The sequence below is a fragment of the Chenopodium quinoa genome, unplaced genomic scaffold (genome assembly GCF_001683475.1).
Source record: "Chenopodium quinoa cultivar QQ74 unplaced genomic scaffold, ASM168347v1, whole genome shotgun sequence".
Lineage (NCBI taxonomy): Eukaryota > Viridiplantae > Streptophyta > Magnoliopsida > Caryophyllales > Amaranthaceae > Chenopodium > Chenopodium quinoa.
This window is the reverse complement of record NW_018743616.1, coordinates 715439-728044: the sequence shown is the minus strand read 5'-3', so window position 1 is coordinate 728044 and position 12606 is coordinate 715439. Positions and strand designations below refer to the sequence as shown.

Below are 12606 nucleotides of genomic sequence, written 5' to 3'. Positions count from 1 at the left end.
GAATATAACTTCAAGAAAAATCAATCTAGCATTTTCTCTTGAAACCTTTTGCAAGTTTTAATTATCATCATCATAAATTCTCAAATTTTGTTTTACAATAGACCACAAATATACTACACACTATTGTGGTTGTCTTCGTTGTATTTCCTAGTAATTTCGTGATACCCGGTGTGTTTAATCAAGGTCGAAATATTATTTTGGGAAAGTGATTTTGTTTACGCCTCAAAATGTTAGTTTGTCCAAGTTCGTTGCAATTTTTGTGACCCGGTAATCTTTTTCCCCAACAATTAGCTTCTAGCTTAATCAAAATGATCGATGGTACGCAGATAGTCTAAGATTAGATCAGTAATTTAAGATCAAAGATATTATACGTTTTTCATTGTGAGCCACTACTTATGTTTGCTAAGACACCATAAAGGTCCATTGTACACTCACACAAATTAGACATCATTTTAGTAATCATTAATTTATAAATTAATTTGATCCACAAGTTTTTGTTGCTCCCTAGATGTTGCTTGATCCTGTTTTTGTAATAAATTAGGTAACTGCGAAACATGTAATAGAGGGATATGCTACTAGTAATACAAAGGGCATATGTATATCCTTTATTTATTACCATAAACTTTAAAAACAATTATGTTGGGAACTGAAATTAAATAGATTGTGAACTTAAAAATAAGTATAAAGAATACAGGAGTAGCTTAAGATGAATATTAAGCTGTACCGAACACTTGCTTTATCCTTATTACTTCCTTACAACTCAAGAATGTAATTTTCTAGGCAATATCGGCCGGTAAATTTCCAGCAAATAAGGAGATAGGAGTGAGTTGTAGTTCTGGATTTTCCAACAAATGCGGTAGCCGGATTTTACCAACGTTGATTTGGAAGTGAAGCATGGCTTGCGGGAAAACCATGACATCACCAACCTCTAATTTTTTATAGTATGCAGTGTTGTTGGTATCAATAAATCCAACAATGATTGAACCTTTTACCAAAATAAGAACTTCTGACGTATGATGGGAGTATACTGGGATTACTCCTCCTACTGTAAAATCTAACCTGACCATCGATATACTTAAACCATTAAAGACTGGGAATACATCTGAAAATGCTAATGTCACATTGTTGCCAAAAACATTGTTAGGAGTTTTTTCACCACGAAAACCTGTGTAAACAAAATCATCAGTTGTGACTTTAACAGAATCTTTGCAAGCTTATCCTTCAAGTCGTCTAGGAACACTTTGATCCCCAACACAAAACACTACTACATTTTTTACCTATTGCAACCCCCAAATCAGTTGCATTAGGCGTCAAATTCCGTGGCATTAGGCCTAATGCAACAGCCATGTACCTTGGCATTTGCTGGCGTTGCAATAGGTGTAATGCAATGGTATACGACACCTAATACCGCGGTAGCTATGATCCGTTGCTTTAGCTCTATACCTGATACCACGACATAAATTATCCATGACAATAGATTACTGACTAATAATTACGAGTAGTAACTAATCAATGAAGCACAAACTGATTGACATGGCCCATCTAATTTTGATCCAATCCACCCGATTGTGTATCAGCCTAGACACAACTACACAAGTAGTAAGGAACATATCAATTTTACTATTTCGACAACACACAAATTTGACTAGTAGCAATCTTCTATTCAGGGGTATCTTCCCCTATAGTTTTTCCAAGATAAACTGAATCATGTCTCACCTATACAACAATTCCAAGATCTAACTTAAGAATCATGTTCTAATTGATTGATAATTCAGAGATGTAGTGGGCTATAAAAAGCATGAACATCAACAACAACAATATACAACAATAAAAAGCAGTAGCAAACAACTAAAGCATCAACCATATATAGAAGGGAAAAAAAAAAAGCAAAAGCAACAGTGGGCATCAGAAAAATACATCAACAACATCAACATTTCAACAATAGTTACTGTAGAATCAGGGTAGCAGCATACAACAAAAGCTAGACAGAAGCAATAGAAAATAATTTATGTTACCTGATAAATTGTGGCACCAGATGTAAAAGATTGCCCATTTTGGTCAACGAGAAGATGTGGCGCACTAGATGCTTCCTTTGGAGCAGATGGAATTGCAAAATCAGGAATGAAAAGATTGATCCCAGGGTTAGCATCCCGAAGTTGAGTCAAAATTGTAGTTATTACGCTTGGTGCAAGTTGTTGTACTAATTGAGATTGCATACTTTCTAAAAATTCCGTCGGGAATATGAAATCTGACTTTTAATCTTTTTTCTTCAAATCTGACTTTTTTACACCTTTTCCTTGTAGGCGTACACGGCTTTTGCGCTTAGGATCAAGAATCGCTTCGGAGTAAGTGTCCTTAGAGTTACTACCATCTTCATGTTTGGAAGACTTCAAAGCATCCATTTTAGCCTAATTTAGGAAAATATAGCCACCTACTTATTATTTATCAAAACTAAACAAATATAACATACATCTAAAATGTTAACTCACAATATTCTCTTTTATCTTTTCATGGTTAGTAAGGTATGTCCTTCCCACCGTTCTCTTTCTTGACTCATTATAGACCCTTGCTTGAGAAGGTTCTTGCTTATCAGGATCATGTTGTTGCTGTGGAAACATAATACATAAAATTGAAGTGATTACAAATAATTAAAGGACAGGGGTGAAAGCCTCATGTAGTACATGTAATGATTGTAAAATAAAGATTATAAAGATAATATAATTGCCTAGAAATGAGATGAATTATTTACCAACTCATGGCGTAAAATTGCGTAAGAGTTACGGCCCATAGTGTGGATATCATCTATTATTAGGTGATTGTGTTGGTTGATCTTACTGATTTCCTATGTAATAAAACATTCCAGGAAAAGAATTTAGAATTGAGTACATATGGATAACACAAGATTTATAACTTTGAACCACGTAAATAAATCATAAAAACAGTAAACTAAAAGAGGATATTTAGGCCATGAAACTATGTGAATATTGCACAAAAACAGTTCAAAACCATATACATAATACCCCAGCCTCTTTAGAATGCCAATATTGCAAAAGCTCTTTGAATTAAGGTTCTGAAATTGTGTCTGGCTTATGAAACCATCTTAAAGCATCAGTGGGATATTCATAGAAGTAGTTCTTCTTAGTAAAGCATTTATTAGCTTTCCAGCTTCCATTGATAACCTACATCACTCATGCTTTTCCTAAACAAATCATGAAAATAAAACATTAGTATGTAACATGTAGCATATGGAGGTTTAAGTATTAACGAGGAATTAATTATGGTCGACTAATAAAATATGAAATACAACAAATTGAAGCTAAAGAATTATATTACAACATACTTGGATATAATCCCACATTTTGTCAAGTGTGGGTAGACATGGAAACTAAATATAATTTAGTGGTGCAAGTTCAGAATCCCTTGCCACAGTTCCTAAGAATTGCTTGAACTCCTGAACAATTTCCCGTGTAGGTCCAACTGGTTGGCCCAGTGTGTTTAAAACAATAACTTCACGCTTGTCTCTTGTTCGTGCATGAACCTTGGGTAGCATTGTTGGACCTCGATGCCTTTTGCTTTTAGAAGCTTTTTCAGTTTCTGTTTCTATTTATAAATTTGTAATAAACATGTTACAAGATAGAGGTTGAAAATACATCAACTAAATACTATAATCACGAGAATGCAAACTGAATCAGCAAGTGTTACTTTCGATAAACTCTTTAGTTTTACTGACTTGCATTTGCACTTTAGAAACTGAAAATTTTAGTCTTATAAATTTATCAGGAGGTTCTTGGAAATTATTTTGACTAATGCATTTCTTGTAATCGAATTTTTTAATATGTTTGGACTATATTGTAGAGCTGGAAACAAAATAAATTCAGAGTAAGAAATATCTCTCTAAATCAAAGCAACTAAATATGTACACTGTCACAAATAGATATAGATCAAGTTATACATATAATTCCTTGTGGGCTAGTGGATATCAAAATAGTGTTGAATTAATTAAGCAAGGAAGCAATAACGGAATCTTTCAGAACACAGTGTTGAATTAATTAAAATATTTATGCTAAAGGACACAGGCTTATAGCTAAACGGTCCAGAAGAAATGAGCAAATAAAGGCAAATATTAAGAATCAGTCATTAAATCAGTGCAACCACCAATTTTTCTCATACAGGCATTTGCGTGGCCAGACATGAAAAGAGAAACTTCAAGCATAAATCATGATATGGCCAGTTAATCAGTTCTTCAAGCCTAGGGTAGCTATTGGCAGAATCCAACTCGCAATGTACTCCGACATTTCATAATTTAGACATCTCGGTAATATCTTCTAATCAATAATATTGCTCCAACTCAAACTCTAACTAAATTAATGAAGCAATAAGCTAAAACTAAATCAATTTGCCCCAGAAATCTTGAAATAAATTTAAGCCCATTTAGTAAACAAATCCAGATAAATAAGAGAAAAACAATTCACAAGACTTTGACATGTTAACAGAAGCCGAAATAAATAATACTACGTATAATGATTGCAAATACCTTTCATACCCCTTCCATACTGAGATAGAACTTCATCTTCTAATTCTTGATCACCCTCATATTCATTACCAACATCATCATCATTCTCATTTAGTGCATCCGCTTTATCATTCTCATTTAGTGGATCCGCTTCATCATTGTCATTCTCATTGAATGCAGTGCCATTATTCCTTGCTTTTCTTGTAAGAGAATTATTCAAAGATTGATTACTTGCTACAAACGCTTCATTATTTTCTTTTTGCTTTTTTTCGGAACTTGAGGTACGCTGACATGGAACCAGGAGAACAGAACGCTCGTTTTGTTCCCTTCTTTTCTGAGATAACTTGCTGCTTCTTTTGGATGCATTGATCTTGAACTCTAGCAACCTTAATTGAGTTATTGTTCTGAACTTCATCAACTGCATGCTTCTTACGGCTATTCACTTCCACAACATCAGCCATAGCTTTGGGGTGAAGTGATGATTTCTTTACTTGCTTTGAAACTTATAAAACAAAAGGCAATTAAATCATTACTAATTACATGTAAACCGTGACAAACAATAAAAACAGTCTGTATAAATGAAAAATAATAAAACTGAACACCTGTTTACTGGCTTTTCCTTTTCCAGAAGCGAGATTGTCAGCTTCTATAATGTTATCAGTTTCAACTTCATTTTCACCATCATATTCTGACGTAGAGTCATCATCTTCATTTTCTGGTATACTATTCTGCCTTGCACTTGGACAAAGTAAGGCTTTTGTTTTTTATTCAAGTATCTTATTAGCCACAGATGCCAATCCTCGTGCTTCCATTCTTTCTGCATTGAATTTTAGTTTTTGAAGCCGTTGTAGCTCATATTCTGTAAGCTGACTTTGGGAAGCAGAAACTTTGGGTCTATTCCGTTTCATCTGGAAAAAAAATGGAAGTATGTTAATTTTGTATGTAAATACAATAAACTGAAATGAATTGCAATGTAAAATAAGCTTATTTATAACATATAGTGAAGTATTAAAATAATGTATGTCAATACCATCTGAAAACTCTCTAGGAGGGATTTGAATAGCATAATGCTAACCTTCTTTATTCAAATATTCTACATAAAACACTTGATGTGCTTGATTTGCTAAAAAAAAGGTTCTTCTTTAGAAACGGTCTTATTCATATTAACCGTAATGAGCTCATCATCATCCTTTTCCGAGTGAAACCATTGGCAACTAAATAAGACAACACTGTAATGACCATGATAGGATATCTCAATGATTTCAATTATTGAACCATAATAATTAACATTTCCCACAACAGGATTTTGATCTTTGGAGCTTACAAAGCTATGTGTAATGGCTGTTAGAGTGATGCCATTGTTTTGAGTTACGCAGTTTGCATCTCGCTTCATGGTATGAAACCTATAGGCGTTAACTGAGTACCCCGTGTACTTTTTGGCAACGTGGGACCTTTTGATAACCACAAAATATGGTCCGGGATATTATCATGACCTTCTTTAAGAATCAAATCAACTTTCTCCCTAAACCAATCCACGAAATCCTTGTTATGGTCTTGAGCACTATTCCATTTTCTTTTCCTTTTAACATTCATACAAATCTTGTTCTCACTGTAAAAATAAAATATTTATCTTACTAACGCACTAGAGTTAGAATAAAGACATTTAAAAAAAAAATTAAACCTACATTATGGTTACAAATCTTACCTTATATATTTTTCAACTTCCTCACAATCACAATTAAACAAGACATAACGATGCACTTGTGCCCATGTAATAGAGGGAAGTCCTGAAATTTTCCGCGCGCTTCTTACTTTTTCATTATACAATAATCACATACCGTTGCATCAGCTCCCTTTTTGTTGAAATAGCTAGGCTAATGCAACAGTTCTTTAGAGCCGTTGTATTAGCTCTACCTCTAAGAACATTAGTGTTGAATCCATGGCATTAGCCTACTTTATTGCAACGACAATTAAAATACCGTTGTATTAGCCTTTATTAGGCCGTTGCATTTGGTTAAAAAATGTAGTAGTGAAAGTAGAGTTCTATGGCTTGTGAGACAGAGGCTAAGAGACAAAAGATGATGAAAACTGAAAGATTGTTCGTTGTGTAAGCTAGAAATAGGTGGTACAAATTGTGGATATAGGATGTAATTAAAAGATAGGTTTTTGTGATGTAGATGGGTTGATTGTATTTTCTTTATGTGGCAAATGACACCCTTTATATAGAACTTTGCCGAGTTGTTTACGAGGCAGCTCTCTTTCTAGATTATTAAGACTTGTTCAGTCACTTGATCGAGACGACATCAATCGTTTACTGACTATTATAAATTATATTATATTTAATTTATTAGTTTAATCAAAATCAATGATTTTTAAGTATGATTTTATTGACTCAAAGTTTGCATTTTTTATATTCTATTAAATTTATTTGTATAACTATTTTTGAGAGAATGTACTGCGTTGTTTTTTTTTTTATTTAGAGGTTACTTAGAAATTAATACTTCAATGTTTCTATTTCCTTTTTTTTAAAAAAAAAAAAAAAAAAAAAAAAGATATGCTTAAAATTGTCTTTGGCACTTAGCTAGTTAGTTAGTTACTTGTATATGCGTGAATTATATTCGTACATTTTTGGCTTCTGATTTGCCTTTCCTAGCTCTTCAAAAATAAGTTTATATTATTATTATTATTATTATTATAATTATTATTATTATTATTATTATTATTATTATTATTATTATTATTATTATTTATTTATTTATTTATTTATTTATTTTTTTAGGGATATTCAGCCCTACGACGTTGACTACATGCATAAGAGTATGAGACTAGACTTTTTTTTTTTTTTTTTCCAATTGACATAGTTGTCAACTTGATATACAATAAATATACTAGATCAAGGGTATACCCTTTAGAAATTGCACACTCGAACAATACATTAGAAATAATATCACGTCAAAAATAATGTGTCCGTTGTCTGGACTTATATTCAAGTTTTTGTTTTTTTAATTATAGTTTATTTATTTATTTATTTATTTTGGTAACATTTTGCTCCATTAACATGTGTCCCTCTTGAATTGCATGCCTAATTCAACTTGTTGGAAGATGACTCAAGAAACAATCGAGGCTTGGCATATAACCTAAAGAGATAAACTACTTGTGTTAAGCATATCTCTCAAACTACTTGAAGCTTTGACGTGATTCAAGTTGTAGGTGAAAGCTTGTTTTAAGAGGTTTCTAACGATAGGTCATAAGCTTAATTACGACGAGAAACGTGCAAGTTATATCTGTTTTACTTCGAGCTATCTTTGCTGACCTGAATAGGGGTTGCACGTCTGTGCCAATTTTGGCACGTCCGTGCAGTTGGAGTTCCAGACGAGCAATAGCTAATGAAATGTTTAATCTAGGCTAGCACGTTTGTGGCTTCTTTGGCACGTCCGTGCGTACCTGATACTCTGTCCAAATCTGTCGAGGGTTTAAATACCCATTTGGGGTTATTTTGTTTATTATCCCCAAATTGAGAGATATACATTGAGAGCTAGGGTTCTTGTTTTGTAACCTTTGTGCTTTAGAGTGGAAATTAGTGAGAGATTATACTCTTGTAAACACTAATTAAAATCAATACAACTATTCTCCTTGCTTTGGGTGGGTTTTATAGTCTTCAGGTACGTAATTCCAACCTTTCAATTTCATGTTTACTATCAAATTTCTTAATTGTTCTTCACTAATTACTTCAATTATCAACTGTTTGCTCTAACACAACTTATTCAGGCAAGCCACTTGTTACCTTGTTGGCATAATTTATTAAAATCGAGATTCTACTAAGATTCAATAGGGGCTTTAAAAATCGAATTGTAGTATCTTATGATTCTACGAACATGCATAATCAAGACGCCAGACTCAAATTTCACTGAATGTGTTTATATTATAAGTTAAAAACTTAATTATTGTTAGAAAACACTTCATATTTGTTTACTCACTATATATGCAGCCGAGGAAATACAAGTTTATTTTCGTGATAAACAAATTTTGTTTATCAGGGGGACAAAAGTGTAATTTTTGCGATGAAAATGGGTTAAACTGCTACTTGAGGTAGCAGTTTTGTTTTTACTCCGTGATAAATGAAATTTGTTTATCACGGAGATTAACTGGGGCAGCCTCATATGCAGCCAATTCAATAATTGACACAACACATATTTATTAATATGTTGTAAATTTGTAAGGTTTTTGCTAGTTAATTAAGTGAAATATGTTTTAAATTAAAAGATAAAAGTTAGGAGAAATTGTAAAATCGGGTAGAATTATATTGTAATTAAATCGAATCATATGACCACACTATATATGAATTGTAAATTCGCAAAATTCTAAGAAAGTCTTTATTTTTAGTAACGTTAATTGTTTTCAAATGTAGTAAGAAAATTATCATTATTGGTGGCATTTTGTTTTGACTTTTTTCACATTTGGTAGTAACACCGAAAAAAAATGATAGTAATCATTCAATGATCATGTAATTTTGATATTTATACATACAATGTAAAAAGATTGATTGTATATTTAACAGTATTAAACTATAGATTGCAAGATAATGGCATAGTGCTGATGCCATGGATTTTGTATAACATACACAAAGTAAATTAAGATCAGCCAAAATTAAGAATAAGAACCTTCTCATATACATGTGACGTATACTAGGGTAGCCCTCTATATATGCTGTTATATATGCAATGTGACGTACTGTACGCGCCGGTTTAGTAACATCTTGATAAAAATATGGAGGAGTACTTCAATTTTATTATGTTTTTCAAGACAATATTACAAATATTAATTATTCCCTTTGTTCATAAATGTTCACAATATTCGACTAACACTACTTTGACCTTATAACAAACATTAATTGTCTTGTTTGTGGTTGATTTTGGTGTGGGTTAGTTTTGGTGGTGGTGTGGGGTGTTGGTGTGGGTAATTTTCTATGGCGGTGGGGTGTGGGTGTAGGTTAGTTTCCCGTGTAGGTTATATGTTACGTTGTTAGTGTACAAATTAAAAGTTAAGACTTTGATCAAGTCGTAATCAAGCATTTGATAAAGTATGGGGAACTTGCATAATTCTTTTTATTTCCTCCGTTAACTATTAATTGCAACAAAGGTTTATTTTAGGTCTCACAAATAATACCCCCTTTGTTGTAACTAATACTTAGGCCCCGTTCACCTCACCTTATTTTTGCTGAAATAAAATTATTTTTGCTGAACTTAAATTATTTTTGTTGAACTTTATTATTGTTACTGAATTGAAATTATTTTTGTTGAACTAAAATTAATTTTACTGAACTGAAATTATTTTTGCTGAACTGAAATTATTTCTACTGATTTTCTATTATATATTTTCTTTATAGTTACTGAATTTTACTGAAATGAACTTATTTTACTGAACTGAAATTATTTTTACTGAACTGAAATTATTTTTACTGAACTGAACTTATTTTTACTAAACTGGAATTTTTACTTAATATTATTTTTTTAAGGTAAAGGAAACAGGGCCTTAACGGAGGAAGTATTGGGGTTGATATGTCTCCCTCATTTTTCGGACTCCTACACCTAAGAAAATTGGTGATCGAGATTTAGTTTATTTTTGTCTTGAGATTCTTTCGTTTAAATGAATTATAATGAAATATAATTGTTTTAAATCACATAGGTTAGGTGGGTTTGTGTGGTTGTTTACGGTGTTGGTGTGGGGTATGGATTTTGAAAGGGTGAAGGCCGGTGGTGCAGGGGGAAGATGTGGGAGGGTGGTGCAACTAGCAATAACCTTAGGTTTCTTTTCCTTAATATATTTGGAATTCTAAGGAAAGAATAACTTGTAATTGCTTTTGTTATTTGAAGCAGATTAATATAAGTAACTAAGATAAGGAGGACGTATTTGTGTTTGACTAATCAACCGTATATTTATATTTGACTAATTAAGGCTGTTTGTTGAGATAAATAGGTATAAATTTTAAAAAAAATTGGTCAATTAATAACCATAAAAATAAGTAAAAGACGGTACTTATACACAATTAAAGATTGAAGAAGGGAATATAACAAAAAGATAAATGAATTTTTATTGATTATGAGATTATAAGAAGTATACAATCATGAAAATCAACAATTCGTTACGTAACATGTGAGAGTGATACGCTGCAAGTAGCCAAGTAATACAATGGGCATTCATATACCCTTTATTTTCATACTATTAAGAAATAAATAAGTTGGACATTGAGATAAATCGGTAGCTTAGAATATAAGATTAGCTTAGGAAGGATATTATGCTGTGCCGAATATTCGCTTCATTCGCATTACCTCTTTATGACTCAAGAGTGTAATTTTCTGGGCTATGTCAGCAGGTAAATTGCCAGCAAATAAGGATGTAGGAGTGAGTTGTAATGCTGGGTTTGCACTATTCAAACTAACGAAGGCAGTAGCCGGAGTTTTGCCAACGTTGATTTGGAAGTGAAGCATGGCTTGTGGAAATACCATCACATCACCAACCTCTAATCTTTTATAGTATGCGGTGTTGTTGGTGTCAATAAATCCAGCAATAATTGAACCTTTTACCAAAAGAAGAACTTCTGACGTACGATGGGAGTGTACTGGGATAACTCCTCCTATGGCAAAGTCTAATCTGGCCATAGATATGCCTAAACCATTGAAGGCTGGGAACACATCTGAAAATGCTAATGTCACATTGTTCCCAAAAACATTGTTCGGAGTTTTTTCACCACGGAAACCCGTGTAAACAAAATCATCAGTTGTGACTTTAGCAGGATCTTTGCAAGCATATCCTTCAGGTCCTCTAGGAAGACTAAGATCTCCGACACAAAAGTCGAGTTCTATAGCATGTGACAAGGAGGATAGGAGACAGGAAACAAAGAAAAACGAAAGATTTCTCATTTTGTTAGAAGCTAGAAATATGTGATACTACAGATGGTGGAAAAATGAGGTAATGAAGATGAAGGTTTTTGTATGTAGATGGTTTGATTGTATTTTCTTTGCGGCAATTGACACCCTTTATATAGGACTGCCAAGCATGCAAATGTATCAGACAGTTAACCGTTGTACGCGGCTTAAAGAATAATATAAATGACTTATGCAATAATTTAAAGAGGAATTTGATTATTTAAGAGATAACCAATTCAATTATTTATTTGTAGCATTTTATTGACTCATAGTTTGCATTTATTAATCCATTGAATTTATATTTATCCATAGACTTTTTCCTTTTTGCTCTTCCTTTTTTTTATTATTTTTTTTTAATAGTTTGAGGTTCATTTTTCATTGATGTTAACAGGATTTCATTAAAAGTACATAACTAAATAAGCCATCTAAGGTCTTGAAATAAATAAGTAGTACTTCATATATTTTCTAAATTGTTACTTCGTACTTTGTATTAATTAAAATTACATGTAAAATTATGCATAAATCATTGTATTGAATGATATTACTTCCTTTTCAACATAATCACAAATTATTCCTAGCTAGCGTAGGATTTTATTTTCTTTTGTTTAATTTTTAAAAATCATTTCAATTTAGATTTGGCTTAAATTTTTTTTTTTTCCCTGAAATATTTTTTATTGTTACAAAGATATCCGCATAGTTCTTTAAAAAAACTAGTACATTGTTGGCTTTTGGCTTGACTTTCCACATGAAAGATATGATTGACTAATAAATTATTTACTCCGTATTTTATTTAAATATTCGGTATTAGGCTATATAGCCTTCAGCCCCATAAAGTTGAGTTAAAGCAAGGGACTAGAGGTATTAAATCTTTATTCTCAACTGTTGGTCTTATATTCAAGATGTTTTATGCTAATTAAATTTGCTAATTACATACAAGAGAGTGTCTTATGCAATAACGTATTACTTGGCCTATTTTTTATTTTTTTTCTTTAAATGGGTCACTTGTTAATTATAGCAAGAAAAATGATATATACAGAGTACATATAAAGAGGTTATAGAAGAAAATATAAATGTTTTGATCTATACGCGTCATGTATATCTAATCTTTCTAAAGCAATACTTCCCTTGTTTTTAATACTAGTAAAGCATCTCTTGGACACGTTATTT

At 32.1% G+C, this 12606-nt stretch overlaps 2 protein-coding genes across 2 annotated transcripts; both read right to left on the bottom strand.

Moving 5' to 3' along the window:
- Window positions 1-776: 776 nt before the first annotated feature.
- On the bottom strand, window positions 777-1347 carry LOC110683112 (auxin-binding protein ABP19a-like). Its single transcript, XM_021859466.1, has 2 exons — window positions 1278-1347; window positions 777-1165 (listed from the first exon to the last, which is right to left on the bottom strand). The coding sequence occupies exons 1-2, from the start codon at window positions 1345-1347 to the stop codon at window positions 777-779; spliced, it is 459 nt and encodes a 152-aa protein (XP_021715158.1).
- Window positions 1348-10581: 9234 nt separating this feature from the next.
- LOC110682942 (auxin-binding protein ABP19a-like) lies at window positions 10582-11996 on the bottom strand. The gene has a single exon (XM_021859289.1). The coding sequence runs from the start codon at window positions 11431-11433 to the stop codon at window positions 10807-10809; it is 627 nt and encodes a 208-aa protein (XP_021714981.1). The 5' UTR covers window positions 11434-11996; the 3' UTR covers window positions 10582-10806.
- Window positions 11997-12606: the final 610 nt, after the last annotated feature.

What these genes read in the sequence shown, in the direction of transcription:
- LOC110682942 (XM_021859289.1), bottom strand. Translation starts at nt 11,433, where the DNA reads ATGAGAAATCTTTCGTTTTTCTTTGTTTCCTGTCTCCTATCCTCCTTG.
- LOC110683112 (XM_021859466.1), bottom strand. Translation starts at nt 1,347, where the DNA reads ATGGCTGTTGCATTAGGCCTAATGCCACGGAATTTGACGCCTAATGCA. An exon ending in TGATTTGGGGGTTGCAATAG is followed by an intron (nt 1,166 to 1,277) that starts GTAAAAAATGTA and finishes TTGTTTACACAG; the next exon opens with GTTTTCGTGGTGAAAAAACT.